The sequence below is a fragment of the Bos mutus genome, chromosome 14 (genome assembly GCF_027580195.1).
Source record: "Bos mutus isolate GX-2022 chromosome 14, NWIPB_WYAK_1.1, whole genome shotgun sequence".
Lineage (NCBI taxonomy): Eukaryota > Metazoa > Chordata > Mammalia > Artiodactyla > Bovidae > Bos > Bos mutus.
In genome coordinates, this window is record NC_091630.1 from 38212422 (window position 1) to 38234786 (window position 22365).

Sequence of the window (22365 nt, forward strand, 5' to 3'; positions counted from 1 at the left end):
CACAAGGCAAAGCCAGACACATGACTGAGCCCCCAAGTGCTTGGACACTGAGGGGTCCTTTCAAAAAGATGTTGTTGGTGTTCGGTTGCTAAGTCGTGTCTCTTTGCAGCCCCATGGACTGCAGAATACCAGGCTTTCCTTCTTGCTGAGTTGACTCAAACTCTTGTCCATTGAGTTGGTGATGCCACCCAACCATCTCATCCTCTGTCACCCCCTTCTCCTCTTGCCTTTGATATTTTGCAGCATCAGGGTCGTCTTCAGTGAATCAGCTCTTCGCATCAGGTGGCCAAAGAATTGTAGCCTCAACTTCAGTGTCAGTCCTTCCAATGAATATTCAGGGTTGATTTCCTTCGGGATTGACTTGTTGAATCTCCTTGCTGTGACTGCTGAGAAATAAGCACTATAGGCACTTGGCCCAGCCAAGGATAAATTTAGGCAAGGCATCATCCATAAAAAGTGATAGAAAAAGAAAACAAGAACGGGTTCCAAGGTGATTTTGCTGATTCCTGTGGGTGGGCTCCTGCCATGGCTGGAGAGAAGCAGGAATCCAGCTCCCTCACCCATAGGCTGGGAATACTGGGGACATAGCCAGACCTTTCCAGGGCATGGCATGTGAAAAATCACCAAGCACCATGGTCATGGCCCAGCAAAGCAGGGCTTCCGCTCCACTAGCCAGAGGGTCCACTCCACCCTCCAAGAAACCCCACACAGAACCCACTCCTTCAGGGAAGGACACCCCATGGCGTCTTCGCTCAACTCTCACCATCAGCACAGCTCACAGTGTAAATAACTCAGTTATTTGAACGTTTAGAAAGAGCTTTCTGAAGCTAGATTCAGGAGCTGCGGGTCTTTGTTTTAAAGTCCATCTCCCCCAAAAGTCAAATCATATTCAACACCACACAGAAACACATACCCTATCTATGTGTTTATAGACTGTAAGTGGCATCACATGAGTTTCTTTTGAGCTTCCAGGGTGCTCTCCTGGTGGGTGAAATTCAAGTACAGCAGGCGCTGTATTTGCTCCCCTGGGATTCCCTTTTTCCTCTGCGTGCTTCACATGGCCTTGATGAGTTAGAATCCCCATCTCTGCCAGCCACTACCCAGGAATGTGCCTGGGAGCCTATAGGAGGATGGGGCAGTTTTTAATGAGTGTTGATTGGCTTGTGAAGAAGGTAGCTTAGCCCAAGCCCCCAAATACATATCTTGCATCTGATATAGCTGCAGTGCACACCACACCAGCATAAGAAGTGCTCCGTTTTCTCGTAATTCTCACTCCGTTCTTACACACCAGGGGCTGATCCTGATTTATCCCGGTGTAGGACACACGATGTTCCCCAGGCCTGCGTGTCTATTAGTAGCACTCGGCAGCCGGTAGCGACTCGGCTCGCCCTTTCCTGGAGAGGAAGTGGGGACAGAAATAGAACAGATGCACATTCTTCGGCCCACTCTCTGGGGTCTTTGATGCTTTGCTTGTAGGAGAGCCAAGCCCTGCCTGACCTGATACGGAGCAGACACCTCCCTAGATGCCTCAGGCAGAGAGCTCAGGGGAAACAGAGCCAGGCTGGGAGAAGCCGCTGATCTGGCTGAACAGCAAGGCCCAGGAGAAAGGGAGATTTGTATTTTAGGTTCTGTGCAGGGATTGTCAGTGGAAAAAAGTTTATTCTGAGTCAGTGCCCTGCTCCTGCCAGATATGGTCATGAAACTTGGAGATGCCCCAGGAAAGCAACATTTACAGATCCCATCCCATAAAACCAGCTGCAAGAATGTGCATCATTTCCCTAGAAATCCTCAAATCCAACAAATATTAGTTATTTGACAGGCTTCCCAGGAGGTCCGGTGGTAAACAATCTGCCTACCAATGCAGGAGATGCAAGAGATGCCGCTTCGATCCCTGGGTCGGGAAGATCCCCTGGAGGAGGGCGTGGCAACCCACTCCCGTATTCCTGCCTGGAAAATCCCATGGACAAAGGAGCCTGGTAGGCTACAGTTCATGGGATTGCAAAGAGTTGGACACGACTGAGCCCACACACACACACACCCTTGACAGTTATTTTCTTTTCCACAAAACTTACTGTGGAAAAACACAATTTTCTGTGTCTCAGAAGAACCTGAGGAAGCAGCAGAAGATACTTTTCCTGATGATAGTAAACACTGAGTCTTTCTAGCATCAGCCTTATTTTTATTTAATAAACATTTAGTGCTTATTGATGCTTTTGAACTGTGGTGTTGGAGAAGACTCTTGAGAGTCCCTTGGACTGCAAGGAGATCCAACCAGTCCATTCTGAAGGAGATCAGCCCTGGGATTTCTTTGGAAGGAATGATGCTAAAGCTGAAACTCGAGTACTTTGGCCACCTCATGCGAAGAGTTGACTCATTGGACAAGACTGTGATGCTGGGAGGGATTGGGGGCAGGAGGAGAAGGGGACGACAGAGGATGAGATGGCTGGATGGCATCACTGACTCGATGGACGTGAGTCTGGGTGAACTCTGGGAGTTGGTGATGGACAGGGAGGCCTGGCGTGCTGTGATTCATGGGGTCGCAAAGAGTTGGACACGACTGAGCGACTGAACTGAACTGACACGTGAGTGCTCTACACCTCTAAGTACTGTGTTTAGTAGGCTCCCGGTGGACACGGAAGGCCAGCTGTGCTATGCTGCTTTATATAAGGGCACAGGCTGCTAAAATTACACAGGCAGCTGGGAGGTGTCAGGATTCGAACCCTGGCAATGTAACTCCAGAATTCATGTTGGTAATCACTGTGCTATAGCATCGGCTTCTTTCTTTCATTCATTCAGCATTTAACAGGCACCTACTGTGTGCCAGATGCACTGAAACATGTGGTATCTATTAAACAAAAATGAACAAGACACAGCCCTAAAGAATCTGTCTTAGGGAGGCGACAGAGGTTTAAAACAATTACAGAAATGCACCAAATCATTAAATAAATAAAGTGAATTGAAATGAACACACTTCAAAGTAATTCCGTGGTGGCTCAGTTGGTAAAGAATCTGCCTACAATGCAGGAGACCTGGGTTCGATCCCTGGGTGGGAAAGGTCCCCTGGAGAAGGGAATGGCAACCCACTCCAGCATTCCTGGGCTTCCCTGGTGGCTCAGGTGGTAAAGAATCTGCCTGCAACGTGGGAGACCTGGGTTTGATCCCTGGGTTGGGGAGATCCCCTGGAGAAGGGTACGTCTACCCACTCCAGTGCGACCGCCTGGAGAATTCCAGGGGATCCCAAAGAATCGGACACGCTGAGCGTCTTTCACTTCCACTTCTTCAAAGGGAGCTCAGAGGATTTAACTGTTTGAAGCTAAATTCTGATGCCTGTCCCTCAAAAGAAGTCCCCAGTTTGAGAGCTCAGGTCACTTGCTCCCCTACCCCTCGCCCGGCCACTGTCAACCACTCCACAGCCTGCTCACTGGCTCCTGTTCCTCTTGCCCTCCCATCCTCTGTTCTTTCTCCAGACAGTGGCCAGGGTGAGCCTTTTAAAAGTACTTTATGTCTGTGAGTCGGTTTCTGTTTTGTAGATAAGTTCATTGGTATCATTATTTTTAGATTCCATATAAAAGTGATAGAATATGATCTTTGTCTTTCTCTATCTTACTTCACTTAATGTGATAATATCTAGGTCCAGTCATGTTGCAAATGGCATTAGGTGGCATTAGAGAACAAATTTATGGTTCTCAAAGGGCATAGAAGAGGAAGGGGTGGAGTGGGGAGAGAGAAATTAGGAGCTTGGGATGAACAAATACACACTACTATGTATAAAGCAGATAAACCACAAGGACTTACTGTATAGTGCAGGGAACTATCCTCGATATCCTGTGGTAACCTATAATGGTGGAGAAGGCAGTGGCACCCCACTCCAGTACTCTTGCCTGGAAAATCCCATGGGTGGAGGAGCCTGGTAGGCTACAGTCCATGGGGTCGCTGAGAGTCGGACACGGCTGAACGACTTCACTTACACTTTTCACTTCCATGCATTGGAGAAGGAAATGGCAACCCACTCCAGTGTTCTTGCCCAGAGAATCCCAGGGACAGGGGGAGCCTGGTGGGCTGCCGTCTATGGGGTCACACAGTGCCGGACACGACTGAAGCGACTTAGCAGCAACTTAGCAGCAGCAGCAACCTATAATGGAAACAAATCTGAAAAAGAATACACACACACGCATGCACACACACACATATGGCACTTTGCTATACACCTGAAACTAACACAACATTGTAAATTAACTGTACTTACTATACATCAATTTTAAAAAATAAAAATAACAAGTAACCTAGATACTTCAAAATCCCCAGAGGCTTCCATCGTATTTGGAACAAAATACCAAATTTTCCCCAGGGCTACAAAGCCCTGTGCCACTGTGTCTCTGCCTTCCTTCCCATTCTTCTCCCATCACTCTTTGCCTGGTGCCCTGAGCACCAGCCACCTACCTCTCCGTCCTTCTCAGAAAGCAACAAGCCAGCCAACCCCAGGGTTCTGTGCATTCTTCTCCCATAGTTCCCACAAGGGTTTTTCCCTCACCTCATTGAGACCTCTGCTCAACTGTCATCTCCTCAGAGTCTTCCTATGAATACTCTATTTAAAATAATGTCCCCCATCGCTTGCCCTGATTAAGGGTGGTCTTAATGCTGCTTAATTTTTCTTTCTGGGATTTATCACTACCTAATGTATTAAATGGAGAAGGCAATGGCACCCCACTCCAGTACTCTTGCCTGGAAAATCTCATGGCCGGAGGAGCCTGGAGGACTACAGTCCATGGGTTGCTAAGAGTCGGACACGACTGAGCAACTTCACTTTCACTTTTTACTTCCATGCATTGGAGAAGGAAATGGCAACACACTCCAGTGTTCTTGCCTGGAGAATCCCAGGGACAGGGGAGCCTGGTGGGCTGCCGTCTATGGGGTCGCACAGAGTCGGACACGACTGAAGCGACTTAGCAGCAGCAATGTATTAAATGGACTTCCCTGGTGGCTCAGATGGTAAAGCCTCTGCCTACAGTGTGGGAGACCTAAATATCTGTTTCTTTATGGGTTTACTTTTTTTAAATTGACTTATGGTTAATGAATAATATTATATAAGTTGCACACGTACTGTATGGTAATTCACAATTTTTATGATTATAGTTCATTTATATTTACTAAATAAAATATTGGCTATATGCCCTGTGTTTTACAGTAATACAGTCTTGTAGCTTAGCTGGTAAAGAATCCGCCTGCAATGCAGGAGACTGCAGTTCAATTCCTGGGTTGGGAAGATCCTCTGGAGAAGGGATAGGCTACCAACTCCAGTGTTCTTGGGCTTCCCTGGTGGTTCCAACAGTAAAGAATTTGCCTGCAATGGGGAGACCTGGGTTCAATCCCTGAGTTGAGAAGATCTGCTGGAGAAGGGATAGGCTACCCACTCCAGTATTCTTGGGCTTCCCTGGTGGTTCCGACAGTAAAGAATTCACCTGCAATGGGGAGACCTGGGTTTGATCCCGGGTTGAGAAGATCTGCTAGAGAAGGGAATGGCTACCCACTTGAGTATTCTTGACTGGAGAATACCATGGACAGAGGAGCCTGGCAGGCTATAGTCCATGAGGTCACAAAGAGTTGGACACAACTGAGCAACTTTGACATACATGCATACATCCTTGTAGTTTATTTTATCCATAATAGTTTATACCTCTTAATCCTCTACCCCTATACTTCCCCTCCCCCTCCTTAACTACTGGTTTGTTCTCTATATCTGTTTCTTTTTTGTCATATTCACTAGTTTTTTGTATTTTTTAGATTCCACATACAAGTAATATCATAGTATTTATCTTTCTCTGTCTGACTTATCTCACTTGGCATAATACCCTCTAAGTCCATTCATGTTGTTACAATGGCAAAATTTCATTCTTTATGCATGAGTAGTATGAGTGTGTGTGTGTGTGTGTGAGAGAGTAGCTCAATAGTGTCAGACTGCTTACAACACCATGGACTATAGCCCGCCAGGCTCCTCTGTCCATGGAACTCTCCAGGCAAGAATACTGGAGTGGGTTTCTATTTCCTTCTACAAGAGATCTTCCCAACCCAGGGATCAAATTCGGGTCTTCTGCATTGCTGGCGAATTCTTTACCATCTGAGCCACCAGTGTGTGTGTGAGTGTGTGTGTATGTAGTGTCTTCTTTATCTAATTGTATGTTGATGGACATTTAGGTTGCTTCCATATCTTGGCAATTATAAATAATGCTGCTATGAACATCAGGGTGCATGTATCTTTTCAAATTGATGTTTCTGATTTTTTTTTTCAGATATATACCCAGGAGTGGAATTGCTAGGTTATATGATAGTTCTATTTTTAGATTTTTAAGAAACCTCCATACTATTTTCCACAGTGACTGCCCCAGTTTACCTTCCCACCAACAGTGTATGAGAGCTGCCTTTTCTCCACCTACTCACCAACATTTGTTGTGTTCTTTTTGATGATAGCCATTCTGACAGGTGTAAGGTAACATTTCATTGTTGGTATTATTGGTTTGATTTCCATTTCCCTAATAATTAGCATCTTTTCATCTTTTTTGGCCACCTGCATATCCTCTTTGGGAAAAAGTCTATTTAGTTCTTCTGCTCATTTTTTAAATAGAATTGTTTGTTTTTTTAATGTTGAGTTAATGAGCTATTTATATATTTTGAATATTAACCCCTTATCGGTCACGTCCTCTGAAAATATTTACTCCCAATCATTAGTTTGTCTTTTCACTTTGTTGATAGTTTCCTTTGCTGTGCAAAAGTTTTTAAGTTTAATTAGGTCCCATTTCCTTATTTTTGCTTCTATTTCCTTTGCTTTAGGAGACAGACTTGAAAAAAAAATATTGCTACAATAGATGTCAAAGAGTGCTGTGCCTATGTTTTCTTTTAGCAGTTTTGTGGTGTAATGTCTTACGTTTAGGTCTTTAATAATCCATTTTGAGCTTATTTTTGTATATGGTGTTAAAGAATGTTCTAATTTCATTCATTTACATGTGGCTGTCCAGTTTTCCCAGCAACATGTGTGGAAGAGACTACTGTTTTTCCATTGTATATTCTAGCCTCCTTTGTCATAGATTAATGGACCATAAGTGTGTAAGTCTATTTCTGGGCTCTCTATTCTGTTCCATCAATCTATAAATATGTTCTTATGCCAGTGCATGCATGCTCAGTCACTTCAGTCGTGTCTAACTCTTTGAGACCCTACAGACTGTAACCTGCCATGCTCCTCTGTCCATGGGATTCTCCAATCTAAAATGCTGGAGTGGATTGCCATGCCCTCATCCAGGGGATCTTCCTGACACAGGAATCAAACCTGTGGCTGCTGTATCTCCTTCATTGCAGGTGGATTCTTTACCCACTGAGCCACCTGGGAATCCCCTTTATGCCAGTACCCTACTGTTTTGTTTACTGTAATTTTACAGTATAGTCAGAAGTCAGGGAGCATGATTCTTCCAGCTCTGTTCTTTCTCAAGATTGTTTTAGCTATTTGGAGTCTTTTGTGTTTTCAGACAACTTTTTAAATTATTTGTTCTAGTTCAATGAAAAATGTCATTGGTATTTTAATAGGAATTGCATTGACTCTGTAGATTGCCTTGGAGAGTGTGGTCATTTTAACAATATTAATTCTTCTTATCCAATAACGTGGTGTATTTTTCCATCTGTTTGTGTTGTCTTCAATTTCTTTCATCAGTGTCAGATAGTTTTCCAAATGCAGGTCTTTTACCTCCTTAGGCAGGTTTGTTCCTAGGGATATTATTATTTATTTTTGATGCATTCTGTTACAAGTTTCTTGTCTGCCTCTTCCACTAGACTGTACGTTCCATCAGGGCAGAATCTGTTTTGTTCACTCTAATATTGGGTTCCTAAAAAAGTGCCTGGACATAGTAGACTCTCAATAAATTTTTTTTGAATAATTGATTGATTGGTTGATTAGTTGAGTCAATTGCTTTAAGATATCAAGGAAGGCTTCCCCCGGAAGTGGACAGTTGCAGGATAAGTAGAAGTTTGCCAAGCAGACAGGACAGAGGAAAAGCATTCCAGACAGAAGGAACAGCATGTACAAGATCTCAAGGCAAGAAAGCAGTGTGGGTGAGTAGGATTGCTTTGCTCTCTTTTGCATTAGGCGTGTTGGGGAGTCTGACTACAGTGATGGAGAAGAAGACTTTTACTACACTGAGATCAAGCTCAACACAGACTCCGTGGCAGACGGTCTGAGCAGCCTGGCCCCAGTTTCACCCTCTCAATCCCTGGCTTCGCCTCCTACTTTTCCCATCCCTGATTCCAGCCGAACAGAAACTCCTTGTGCCAAAACCGAGACAAAACTGATGACACCCTTGAGCCGCTCTGCTCCCACCACCCTCTACCTCGTGCATACTGACCACGCTTACCAGGTGACTGGCCAGGGATCATGAGAGCAATCACTTTACTCCTAACCAAAAGCAGTAGCATTCTGACCTGTGAGTTAAGGATTGTTACTGTTGTGTCTGACTCTTTGTAACGCCATGGACTGTAGCTCATCAGGCTCTTCTATCCATGGGATTCCCCAGGCAAGAATACTGGACTGAGTTGCCATTTCCTATTCCAGGGTGAGTAAAGGATAGCTCAGTGGAAGAACAGCATCCAGGAGAGCCCAGTAGCAGAGTTTGCCTTTTTTCTCCTTTTAAAGACAGAATCTCAAGCAGATTGGACCCTAGGGTGTTCTTGAACTTCCCAAAACTGACTGAAGATCTGATCCCTGAGAAGTTGTTATGAGGATTAAAATCCTTAATATTGTAACACTCTCAGGAGGGTGCCTGGCACATGATGTGAGTACTTGTTAGATAAAAAAAATTATATAAATTAAAAGATGAACTTTGAAAAGCGTTGGCACAATGACAGCCTCATCCTGTACTGCAGATCCAGGACTTTGTGCCCCGACTCTCTGAATTGGTAACTAACTCTCTGGAGTTAGTTAGGCTGGAGCCATGGTTGTCAGTGTTCAGCAGATCAACAGTGTCAGCGTCACCTGGGAATTTGTTAGAAATTCACATTCCCAGACCTGCAGACCAGAAGCGAGGGGTGAGGCCGAGCAGTCTGTGTTTAACAAACCCTCCAGGTGATTCTGCCTCACTCTAAAGTCTGTTAAGGCCTTAGAGACAAATCCTGCAAATACAGGACACAGCTAAAACTCCTTCCTCCCCCAGCAATTCTGAACTCTTTTAAGTGTCGATTAATAAAATTTCAATACGCTCAAATAAAGAAAAAAAAAAAAAAAACAGTTTCCCCATAATTTTCAACTACTTTATGTAACTTTTTAAAAGAAAACTCTCCTGTACATATTTGTAATTTGTGTTCTTCCACTCCTGTTTATAAACACTCTCCGTAGAACTGAATATATGACTGAATTCAATTAAATCAAAACATCAAGTTGTTTCTTTCTCTTATGTTAGGTATCTACTTTTTAATTATCATCAATAAGGCTAGTGAGGACACTTCTGTGCCAGTAGTTGTTTTTTCTCCCCATTGAATTTCCAGAAGAGTAATTACTAAGTCTTAGGATACAGCATGAACAGCTATGTATTGCCAAAATATTTTCCAACGGTGCCAGTTACAAAACCACTGCCACTAGCAACTATATCTATAAAAGTAGTAAAACTAACCCTGAAGAGAAGTCATTCAGCCATTTATTAAGTAGACTTCAACTCAAGAGCAATGGAATAGCGCTAATTATTAAATTAGTTGATGCAGCAACTTTCATTCCTGACTCTTCTATTCAAAAAGGATAATTCATCCCTTAGTTCTTGTTTGTCAATATTGCATTTAGGTCCAAAATCATGGGCTTGAACCAACTTAAATTATTTTTCTTATGTATTTAATGAGAGTTGGAACATACACTAAGGGATCTAGAAGTTCCTTCCCAAACTATAGATTCACAGCATTGGGATTTTTCTGTTTATAGTTATAAGTGTTCAACATAAAGATATTAAAAACATGAGCAAAGAAAGAAAATCCATCCCAAGTCCCAACAACAAGGAAGCCCCTTGGTTCATATGGTCCTTCAGGACTGTTCTACGTGTGCATTTTAAAAATGGAGTCTATTACAGTACTGTTTTCTCTGTGCTTTGTTGTCTCCACTTGATATCTCATGAACATTTTCCCATGCCAACGAGTGTTCTTCAGCATCATTTTCCCTATGTGTTTCCAGTTTTTTTTAAAAAAATACAATACATAGTTATGCAATGAACATCCTTGTGTCCATTTCTTTAGAATAAATTCTAGAAGTGGAATAGCTAGTGTACAGAACACTAAGAATTTTGACATGTATTGCCAAATTACCTTCCCAAAATGTAATTGTCAACCTACCATCTCTCCCAACTTGATAACAAGGAATTGTATCTCACAGATGTCCTAAGATAGGTATGTGTATGTATAATCAAATTTCTATTCAGAAACTAGCAGCCAAAAACCTTCTCCTCCTATACCTTAGATTGCTTTAGATGTATAAAAAGTTTAGCTACTTTCTTTAACCATGCTTAATCTCCTCCTATTATAATTTTGTCATTAATAAAGCTGAGATTATTTCTGAAGCCTTATTTTGGTAATGACAGCTTAAGACTCCAAGGAGAAATATTCTTTCAAAACAACTTTCTCTGTTTTCTATTTGATAGGCCACACCCCCCGTGACCATTCCAGGAGCAGCCAAGTTCACCCCCAACGGCAGCAGCTTCAGCATTTCTTGGCAGTCTCCTCCAGTTACCTTCACAGGCATTCCAGTAAGTAGAAAAGCAAAAAGCCAGAAATCTGGTCAAAGCCAAGCATACATTTAGAGAACAAATTGTAGAAACATGCAAAATAAAAGACAAAAATTAGAATGCCAGAATAATTTTTTTTAAAGTGATATTTGTAAGCTCACCAAGCTATCTTGTGGTCCAGACTAGCCCAACTTCTCTGTGAAAAGGTGTTTTGACGGGAATTTTAGAAAGTAAAAGACAGTTTCATCTGTTGATAAACATCTTGTTGGAAATATATCAAGATTTTTTTGTATGGGTGGTGTATTTGTATGTTTCCTAAAGGCTTTATAAAATTAATAGTTGAACTCAGACCCCAAAGATAAAAGGAAGAGACTCTACAGGTAAATGGCGTGTATCATTATGAGCTCTCTGGTGGCTCAGATGGTAAAGAATCTGCCTGCAATCTGCCTGGGTTCTATCTCTTGGTCAGAAAGATCCCCTGGAGAAGAGAATGGCTACTCATTCCAGTATTCTTGCCTGGAGAATTCCATGGACAGAGGAGCCTGGTGAACTACAGTCCATGGGGTCACAAAGAGTCGGACACAACTGAGCGACTAACACTTTCACTTTTTCTTTCAACTATATACAATTTGACTTTGAAATTATTGTTTGTGGGTATGTCATTCTGAAAGTTCAGATAGTAGAAACTGAAATCAACTTTTTTCTTCTAAAGCCTAAATAATCCATGCTGATGGGTAATTTGCAAATAAATGAGTATTGAAATATGCCGTCGGATTTAAGGATTATTTTAGAATTGATTTGACATATTAAATAATTACTGTCTGAAAACTCACCATGAATTTACTTGATTCCTAACTATTCATTTAGAAGATATTGAGTCTTTTACAGCTTATCACAGAATATCCATAGCCCTCCACACTGCTCATGCTCAGGGGTTTACAACTCCTGATAAGGTTCAGAAAGTGGCTTTTGATAATAGATATTAACCTTATTTTCTCCTCTCCACCCCCTCCCCAAGGACCTCACAAAAGCTTCTTATTGCAACCGCTGGCAACTCCCAGAGGTTTCCAGCAAATGCTAAGGCCTCCTGTGGAGCTGATAAAAATGAAAGTGGCTCAATCATTTATGCTGTGCTCTGTCAAAGAATAGTTATTAAATTCCTTAGAGGAATGGTCAACAATAAAAAAGCATCCTGCTGGCAGCAATTTGAAAATCTTGTGGCTTCCAGAAAATACCCCTAGAATTGGATTTTTAAGCAGTATGGTGGATCTGGAGTAATTATGAAAGGTGCCGGCTTCATGAAGAGTGGGAACTGCTGGTTGTTCTCAAAGAACAAGAATACGATGGATGACCTTGTTACAAACATTTAAAAAGAAGAGATTAGATGTGGAGGTATTAGTTTTGCTTCTGGCAAGAGCAATAATTCCCCCAAGGTGGGTGTCAGCCTTTTTGGCAACTTTTTTTTTTTTTTTGGATAGACATAAAAAGACCAGAGTGGCTCTCAATATGACATTTGAGACTACCCTTCTAACTCAGAGAGGCAGCTCCAAACATAGAATTACAGAGACCTACTCTTCTGAATTCTGTTCAGTCCTGTCTTTGATTAGAGCTGAATTTTCAGAAACATACCCCACATTGCTCATCTGGTGAAAAAATAAGTACAGCATGTAGACAGAACATCGCAGTTCAGATTTCCTTTCAAGTTACCTCTTTTATCAGCCCAAATGGAATATTTTCCCCTTTGTTCTATTAATTAAATCATTTCCTTTTGAAATAAAGTGACATCACTGTGAGTGGTTTTCACTAGTTTTAAGTCCCCTGAATCTCCTAAGCGGCTGACACGGCAGGACACCAGTGAGGCTCCCTCCTCTTGTTGATTTCTCAACAAGCAAAGTTTAAGACTTTTCTCTCTATGGATACTATGGATATCTCGGCCCTCCTCTCAAGGTCCTAGATTTTTCAGAGTTCCTCACTTCACTCTCGATTGGTTACCAGCGACATCCTGGACTAGAGCTTTGACGGAAAGTATGTAGAATAACTGCGTTAAGTAGATTCCCACTAAAATCCTATGTGAGCTACTAATTTATTCTTTCACCAGAGAATTCCCAATCTATCTGATTTTAGATGGCTTTAGCAGTCAAGCTTGCCATTACTATTTAAAAATAAAGGTAAGGGAGTAGGGAAAGCTGCCCTTTACCAAGGCTTTTGTTTTATTCTAGAAGGATGACAAGGTTTACTACTCAAAGTGTTCTTCATGTTGTCCTACTCTCAAGCATGTCTTTTTTTAAAAGAGTAAAAAAGTAGCTGCTTGCTGTCTGCCCACTTACACTGGGGGCTGGATCTCACAACTCCACACCTCCTAGCATAGGACTGTCCATGTCCACTGACTGGGTGCCAGCAACCGTCCCTGAATTCTCCACAGCTGCTAGTCCCACCCTTAGAAGATGGGGAAACAGGCTGACTGAGAACACGTGAATCCCCACCTCCTACATTTGTGTAATAGGGTTTTCAGACAAAAGCTCTAAAAGTTTCAAATGATAAGGCACTAGTATTAGGGGTGGCTTCCACTTTATCCAAACTGATGAACAGAGCAGTTGCTATTTTATTGAAAGTGTTAGTTACTCAGTCGTGTCCGACTCTTTGTGACCCCCATGGACTGTAGCCCTCTGTCCATGGAATTCTCCAGGCAAGAATACTGGAGTGGGTAGCCAATCCTCTTTAATGAACGCATTTCTTATTTTACTCAAAAGCAAGTACCCTGAGGTTGTCAACCCCATTTAAGATTTCCTTTTCTCCCCTGTCTTTGAGACCTAGTATTGAAGAGGAGATGCTTTCATATGCTTCCTAGAAAGTAGAAATAATCTCCTTCTGTGAAATCCCAAGGTTTGCAGAATTTTATTTATTCATTTGCCTACTCTGGACTTCCTGAATTGGGGGCTTTAATAAGTTCCCTGGGTAAGACTTCTTCCCAGAGGTGTATAGCTGAGAAAGTCGATCTGCATATTCACAAACATAACTATAGGTTCAGTCTTTTCTAGCCCAAGGCTATGGGCATAGGGTAGGGAGAAGACCATGGTTAATTACAGCTTTCTTGACCTGTTTTTCCCCAGTGACTCCTCTTTTCTTCTAATTATTTCCCTTTCTTTCCCTGTCTTCTCAGGGCAGAAAACTGAGAGCTCTCGGCCCCTGTGTTAGTCTGCCGTAATAGCAGACTGGGTGGTTTAAACAACCCACATTTATTTTCTCCCAGTTCTGGAAGCCAGAAATCTCAGACCAATGTGCTAGCTGACCCCTCCTGCTGACTTGTCAGAGGCCACCTTCTCAATATGTCCCCACATGGCCTTTTCTTTTGGAGGCGGGGAGATGGAGAGAGAGCCGTTGGGTCCCACCCTTTTGAATTCATTTGGTGGCATTAGTGGTAAAGAACTCGCCTGCCAGCGTAGGAGACCTAAGAGATGCAGGTTCCATCCCTGGGTCAGGAAGATCCCCTGGAGGAGGGCATGGCAACCCAGTCAGCATCTTGCCTGGAAAATCCCTTAGACAGAGGAGCCTGGTTGGCTACAGTTCATACGGTCACAAAGAGTTGGACATGACTGAAGCAGCTTAGCACACAGGCAGCACATACCTTTAATTACTCCCGTAAAGGCTCCATCTCCAAATACAGCCACAGTGAGAATTAGGGCTTCAATATGTGAAGGTTGGACTGCACAAAATCTGGTCCATAATAGGCCCCATGTAAGTAAGTAGAAGCTAATCAATCTGCTATCCAAGGGCCATGACAAGAGGCTTCAGGTCAGAGAAATCATCTCCAGACCTGAAATAGTGCTTATTAGCTCTTTAGCTGGTTTTTGTTTTTTTTTTCCCCCAAACACTTGGATGGAGGATTCAAAATTGTTTGTTAGAAGAAATTAAAACCAATACAGGAGGCTTTTTTCCATTTGAAAGATATAAAATCACAGAGAAATTTCTCCAACGTATTTGCTACTGCTACTGCTAAGTCACTTCAGTCGTGTCCGACTCTGTGCAACCCCATAGACGGCAGCCCACTAGGCTCCCCCGTCCCTGGGATTCTCCAGGCAAGAATACTGGAATGGGTTGCCATTTCCTGCTCCAATGCATGTAAGTGAAAAGTGAAAGGGAAGTAGCTCAGTCATGCCCAATTCTTAGCGACCCCATGGACTGGAGCCTACAAGGCTCCTCCGTCCATGGGATTTTCCAGGCAAGAATACTGGAGAGAGTTGCCATCTCCTTTCTCCAGAGGATCTTTCTGACCCAGGGTTCAAACCCACATCTCCTGACGGCATCTCCTGCATTACAGGCAAATTCTTTATCACTGAGCCACTGGGGAAGCCCATTACTGAACTGATTTGAGGCAAATACTAACTCTGGCATTTACAAGCTGTGACATCTAGCCAGTCAGTCACAGAACCTCTCTTAAGCAATGCCTTCAACTTAGCTGTACAACCACTGCCTCGTATTGCTACATTTTCAAGCACAGTGCTTGGCACTGGTTGACGTTGAGAACTTACTAGTGTTGTTATCTGTGATGTATCTCATTGCTATTAAACAGAGGGCAGAGAAAGTGGATTCTCCTTATTGGGACTGACTCATATAACACAGATATACTCAACATATGGGAGAAATCAGCCATAATTTTTGCAGACTGTAATTTAGAGTTCTTTATTGGAAGGACTGATGCTGAAGCTGAAACTCCAATACTTTGGCCACCTCATGCAAAGAGTTGACTCATTGGAAAAGACCCTGATGCTGGGAGGGATTGGGGGCAGGAGGAGAAGGGGACGACAGAGGATGAGATGGCTGGATGCCATCACCGACTCGATGCACATGAGTCTGGGTGAACTCTGGGAGATGGTGATGGACAGGGAGGCCTGGCTTGCTGCGATTCACAGGGGTAGCAAAGAGTCGGACACAACTGAGCGACTGAACCGAACTGAACTCAAACTCTCCTGAAATCACACCTAATCAGGAGACAGATTATAGGCATGTAGCCCATTTTGTTAATTTAGAAGTAATACCACATAGTACTCTCTCCAACTTTTATAAAACAAGTCCCCAAATAGAACATTAAAAGTTAAGATATAAAACAAATAAATACAGAATATGGAAGCCATTGGGAAAGAGAGCTGAAATCATGTTTTCCAGGGCACACATTATTGTCATCATTGATGAGGCAGGTTGGAAGACACCAGAAAACAGGGCATTAGCACCATTCAGAACCAAATACCAAGATCCCCGAGTGTCAGACAGCCAGTGCTCCACTGTTTACTAACTGCGTGGCCTCAGCCACTTCCTTACCCTCTCCATCTCCTTGTCTATAAAGTGGAAGTGATAGCATTGCTTATCCAGGGTCATTATGTAGATAACATGGGGGAAGGTACTTAGCTTAACAAGTTCTTAGAAAATTACTGCTGCTGCTTTTAACTCTGAGATCCATGTAAGCCAATTCCCTGCTCCAAGCCTAAATTATTTTACCTACGAAATGCAGATAGTGCTTATTTTTCAGGCTTTTTGCTGAAGATTAAACGAGATTATAAATAACCCAGTGGCCCATCTTTCACATTTGCAAGCACTGAATAAATGCTGGCAGACTCCCTCTGCCAGTCTCTCCCTTTGATTTTCCCACCCTCAGCCCCAGTTAACATAAGACACCAAAACATGATCGTCTTGATGTTAAAGGTCTCCAGGAAAGCTCATGAGTTAGGTTGTATTCATCCTCCCATAGAACTGAGCCACACGCTGGTATGTGAAGTGAGTCCTGGCTTCTGCTACACTGAAGGCTGTAGAAACCCCAGGTCTGTTGTGAAACGGGAGGGGCTGCCATCGGACAGGACTAAACACAAAACAGGTACGCCCTCAACTCCAGAGTTAAAAAAGCCATTAGCAGAAATAAAAACCATAGAGAAGGGCTCTTCCTGGAGTACATCCAAATCTGGTCCTCATCTTCTCGGAAGCCCAGCAGGTCACCAGTTTTTTAATTTCAGTAAATGGCACCCATATCCCTTCATCCTCTCAGGCCAGAACCTAGGATGTATCCTTGACTCCTCTTGATTCATCCCTGACTCATCTAAAGATTTGTCTTCATATTTCCTGTCCTGTAGCCCATCTGTCATCAGGGTCCAGACTCTGCCTCTACAGGATATGAATCCAACCACTTCTCCCCACCACGGTCACACCGCCATCTAAATCACCAGTGCATTTTCCTCCTAAATTAGTACAAAAGCCTCTTAAGTAGTCTTTAGCCCTGTCCAGGGCTATCTCCAATTCATTCTCCAAGGAGCCAGAGTGATCTTTCTAAAGCATTAATCAGATGTCTCACTTTACTAAAATGCTCCACTGGCTTCCCTTGTACTTAGAAAGGCACTGAAATTCCTCATCACAGCTTCAAGGGCTGACCTGACTCCACCACCTCCCATCCTCCTACCTGCTGCCTCCCCCAGCTGCACTTCCAGCCCCACTGGCCTCTGCACCTGTGAGGTCTTGGCCCTCACCTTCCCCTTTCCCCAGACTGCCCTGTAGGTCAAAGGTAGCCAGTGCAAGAGGCCTTCCCTCGCCACCCTAAACAAATACGCTTTCCATCACCCTTGGTCTGGTAGCCTGTTCTAGTTTCTTCATGCACTTATCACTAAAATGCCCTTACTTCTCTTGTGCTTATTGTCTCTCTCCCCATTAGAAGGTATACTCTATGGGGGCAGAGATTTTATCTTGTTCAGCGCTGTATTCCCACAATCTACAACAGTGCCTAGGGCATGCATGTGTGCGTGCTCAATCGCTTCAATCTTTGCAACCCGTGGACAGTAGCCTGCCAGACTCCTCTGTTCATGGGATTCTCCAGGCAAGAATACTGGAGTGGGTTGTCGTGCCCTCCTCTGGGGGACCTTCCCGACCTGGGGATCGAACCCAAGTCTCCTATGTCTCCAGCACTGGCAGACAGGTTCTTTACCACTAGAGCCACCTGGGCATGGTGAGAACCTAATAAATATATGTGAATGAAGAGCATTTTACCATCTCACACCAGCCCACACCAAAAGGGTATGGCCATTTTGCAAAATTTAGAACCTTCCACATTATCCCCAGCTGATGGAAATAGTATCCCTGGCATGTCACCTAAACATTTCCAGTTCTCTGACTGAATAAGGAGGTATTCTTGGGATTCTACAAGTTCTACAATAATTTAAAAAAAAATTTTGTTTCATTGTCCTGAGCACTTAATTCATATCAGCACATTCTAGATTATCTACTGCTGTACTGCTGCTGCTAAGTCGCTTCAGTCGTGTCCGACTCTGTGCGACCCCATAGATGGCAGCCCACCAGGCTCCCCGATCCCTGGGATTCTCCAGGCAAGAACACTGGAGTGGGTTGCCATTTCCTTCTCCAATGCATGAAAGTGAAAAGTGAAAGAAGTCGGTCAGTCGTGTCTGACTCTTAGCAACCCCGTGGACTGCAGTGGAGTGGAGTAAGATTATCTACAGTGGGGATAAACTCTGAAGCCTTCACTCCCTCTGGTTTGCTAATATGCATCCTGATCCGCTAGTGGTAAAGAACCCACCTTCAATGCAGGAGACATAACAGGTGGGAGTTCGATCCCACCTGGAGTTCGATTCTTGCCTGGAGAATCCCATGGACAGAGGAGCCTAGAGGCTACAGTCCATAGGGTCGCTAAGAGCCTGACACAACTGAAGCGACTGAGCACACAGGCATGCATCCTGATCCCAACGGGTTGGGGGATGTGTGGGGATTCTGCTTCTGGAAAAACATGCCCATCCACATCAAATGCATACACTGAACTCCAAAGCTTTCATTTTATGAAAAAAAGTATGTATGTTACTCACCTCTGTTGGCCCTCAATCCCCTCAGCTTTAGCAAAAAGTAAAGAGTCAGTTAATTAATTCTTTAATGGAAAATTAATTATCATTCTGATATGAAAAAGAAAAGGAAAATGATATTCTGGTATTTCAAGGACAAGACAGAACCAGATATACTGGCCACTAGTCATTCCCTGAAGACACCATTGCTGTAGATTTTGAACTCTGAAATGCCCTTTCATCTTTGCTCTTCCCTATTTAACATATTCATGTATTCCTCCAGTAATTATTTGCACTGTATCAGATAAATTTGGAGTTTTTAATGATCTCAACAAGCAGAGTATTTCTCATGGTGTTAATTAGTAGTTCTCAAAAGTAAATAAGCATGAGAATTTGGCTTCCATGGTGGCTCCAATGGTAAAAATTTGCCTGCAATGCAGGAGACCAGGGTTCGATCCCTGGGACAGGAAGATCCCCTGGAGGAGGGCATGGCAATGCACTCCAGTATTCTTGCCTGGAAAATCCCATGGACAGAGGAATCTGGCAGGCTACAGGTCCATGGGGTTGCAAAGAGTCAGACACGACTGAGTGACTTTCACTTTCATGAGAATTTGGGGAAAGACTTTAAATGTAAATTCCTGAAACCCATCCCAAGACATTTTCTCAGTACATCTGGACTGGTACTTAGGAATCTGAATGCTTAAAAAGCAACCTAGTGTATTCCATACAGTAAAATAATATTCAAGACTTGAGAGAGAAGAAAATTCTAAAACACATGCTGATGTGGATAAACCCCAGGGACATTATGCTAAGTGAAATGAATCAGTCACCAAAAGGCAAATACTGTATGATATTGTGTGATTTCATTTACAGTATATCTAAAATAGTCAGATTCATAAAATCAAAAAGTAGAATGGTAGTTGCTAGGGATTAGGAAAGTGAAAAAGCATTAGTTACTCAGTTGTGTCCAACTCTTTGTCACCCCATGGACTATAGCCTACCAGACTCCTGTGTCCATGGGATTCTCTGGGCAAGAAGAATGGGGCCTCCCTGATAGCTCAGTTGGTAAAGAATCTGCCTGCAGTGCAGGAGACCCTGGTTTGATTTCAGGGTCAGGAAGATCCCCTGGAGAAGGGATAGGCTACCCACTGGAGTAGGTATTCTGGCCTAGAGAATTGCATGGACTGTATAGTTCATGGGGTCGCAAAGAGTCAGACACGACTGAGCAGCTTTCACTTTCAGGGAAGAACACTGGAGTGGGTTACCATTCCCTTCTCCAGGGATCAAAACTGCATCTCCAGCATTGCCGGCAGATACTTTATGGTTTGAGCCACCAGGGAAGCCCACAGGGGTAGGGGTAGGGGATAAACGAGAGTTACTAATCAATGGACGTGAAGTTTCCATTAAGCAAGATGAATAAGCTTTAGAGATCCGCTGTACATTATATCTAGAGTCAACAGTGTTGTATTGTGCACATAAAAAATTGTTAAGAGTGTAGACCTCATGTTAGGTATTCTTACTACAATAAAATAAAGTTTTTTTAAAAAGAAAAGTGAAGACCAATGGTACAGAATAAATCAGACTTACAGCAACAATGGTTTAAAATATTAGTTTTTTTTCTTACGTGTTTAATTTTTTTTAATTTATAACTGGGAAAATAGCACTTATATGTCCATTCTTTTACATTCATTTTTTAAATGAAAAAAAAAAAAAAAAGTCCAGATCCCTATACTAGAGAAAGTCAGTTCTCTAAGTGTGCTTAGGGATGTTCCCATGACTGTTGGTCAGTACTGGTATTCTTGTGGTCATGCTGGCTTCTCAGTGATTATGTTTTTAAGTTTATTAAATGTTTGCTCTTTTGTGTATGACAATCTTGTATATTTACATGACACATCATTTATGTTTTGTTAGTTTTTTTGGAGCTTCTGAGAATCCCATTTGCTGGGAGATATTTAATGTTACGTGAGCAGGTGATGCAAAGAGAATAAGTGAGAAATGCAAGAGGAATGGAGAGCAAAGGGAACTCTCCAATCATCGCAGCTGAGAGACAAGAGCATGAGGAGGTTAAACACATGGTCTGGCATCAGGGAGAGCTCGACTCTGGCCATTACAGGTTCCACAACCCTGGGCAAGTTATTTAACCCCCCTGTGCTTGGTTTCCTCATCTGTCAAATGGGAACGATGAATACTTATCACATGGGGTAGTTGTGAAAGTAGAACTGTTGTCAGGGACCCTGGCACAAAGTGGGTGCTCAGAAGTTCTACAAGGTTGACATTCGTTCTTGCTTTGCTCAGGCTCTTTGCTGCTTGCCTCTGTTCCTGTTCGGACCCAGAATCTGCCATGTGGCCGTCTAATGCAAGAAGCCATGTATTTATTGACTGTGAATAACCTAATTGAATAAACAGAAAGTCAAGGTCCGCACTGTGTGTTGCCACTGAGTAGCTGTATAATTATAGAAAACTTTCTTAACCTCTTTTCTTCTTTAAAAGAGAGATGATTGAGGCTTGGAAGAAGAATATCCTTTAAGGTTTAAAATATTATTCAAGTGAAAATGAGCAATTTGGAATGCAGAGATGTGAAGTCATGAAGATTTCTGAAGTATTCATTGTTGCCGGGTCTTTTCTGTTGGCGGATGCATTTAAATTCCACCAGGAGCATCACCCCATCCATTTTAACCTGTGGTCTCTGTGAACGAAGCACTGCCTCTCTGTGTCTAATGGTCAGATACCACTGCCCACGTGGCAGAGGCTAAGGAAATGCATGGTGAGGAGAGCCTGCCCCGTCAACTTTGTTTACCATGTGTTTACAGGTGTCACCAACCCACAGCCACCCAGTGGGCACAGGAGAGCAGAGACCGCACACTCACACCGTCCTGTCCTCCCCCCCAAGAGGGACGGTCAGCCTAAGGTATGAGTTCTTGAAACCCCACATGCCTCCTCTCTACAGAATTAGCCAAAAAATAGAACCACGAGGAAGAGAGAAACCAGAGATACAATCTTCCATAAAATTCCCCTGAGATGGACGAAACGCCCATTCTTTTGTTCCCATGGTTCCCCCCATCCATTAACTATTAATAAACATTTTTCATTTTTCCGGGGTAACAGTTCATGGTTAGTTCTCTTGCAGAATAGGTAATGCTGATTATTGGGTCTCTTTAAATGCATGTTGCATTAACCTCGGTATGATATGAATTTTAGTTTTTAACCTAGATCAAGGAGGACCTTCCCAGGATTCCCTTGACCAGAACGCTAGACATTTGAGAAGCAAGAGACCACTTGAAAGTACATATTTAAAATAATAATAAATAATAAATGGTTAAAAAATTTAAAAAATAAAGTAAATCAACCTGAATATAAAAAAAAAAAAAAAAACTTGAACGAGTAGTGCTCACTGCTGTTATTTCTTGTATTTGCTCATGTAATCCAGTGTAATGAAGATGTCCCAATGGACATGTCTCTAAATGGACATGTAGAAGCTAAGAAGGCTATAAGTACTCTTAAAAGTAGCGAATTTTAACAATTCAGTGAAGGACTTCCCACCTGGCTCAGTGGTAAAGAATAGGCCTGCCAATGCAGGTTCCATCCCTGGGTCAGGAAGATTCCCTGGAGTAGAAAATGGCAACCCCCTCCAGTATTCTTGCTGGAGAATTCCATGGACAGCCTGACCGGCTATAGCCCAAGGGGTCGCAAAGAGTTGGACAAGACTGAGCGCAGGTGAGTGATGAAGTGTGGTGAAAACATCCCACACAGGTTAACCTCTGTACCTAGAGAGACCCCCTGCTGTGTGTCCTAACTTTTTCTAGAGC

The 22365-nt window shown here is 43.1% G+C and overlaps 1 protein-coding gene across 3 annotated transcripts in view; it reads left to right on the top strand.

Moving 5' to 3' along the window:
• Positions 1 to 22365, top strand: part of ZNF704 (zinc finger protein 704) — a 279969-nt gene that overhangs the window by 225234 nt on the left and 32370 nt on the right. For all 3 annotated transcript variants that reach the window (XR_011466752.1, XR_011466753.1, XM_070382209.1), the window contains exons 6-8: positions 8129 to 8396; positions 10653 to 10757; positions 21370 to 21467. Coding sequence is in view for 1 of the 3 variants with exons in the window: in XM_070382209.1 (XP_070238310.1) it covers positions 8129 to 8396; positions 10653 to 10757; positions 21370 to 21467 (471 nt within the window). In the remaining 2 variants the exon portion in view is untranslated. The remainder of the gene's footprint in view (positions 1 to 8128; positions 8397 to 10652; positions 10758 to 21369; positions 21468 to 22365) is intronic.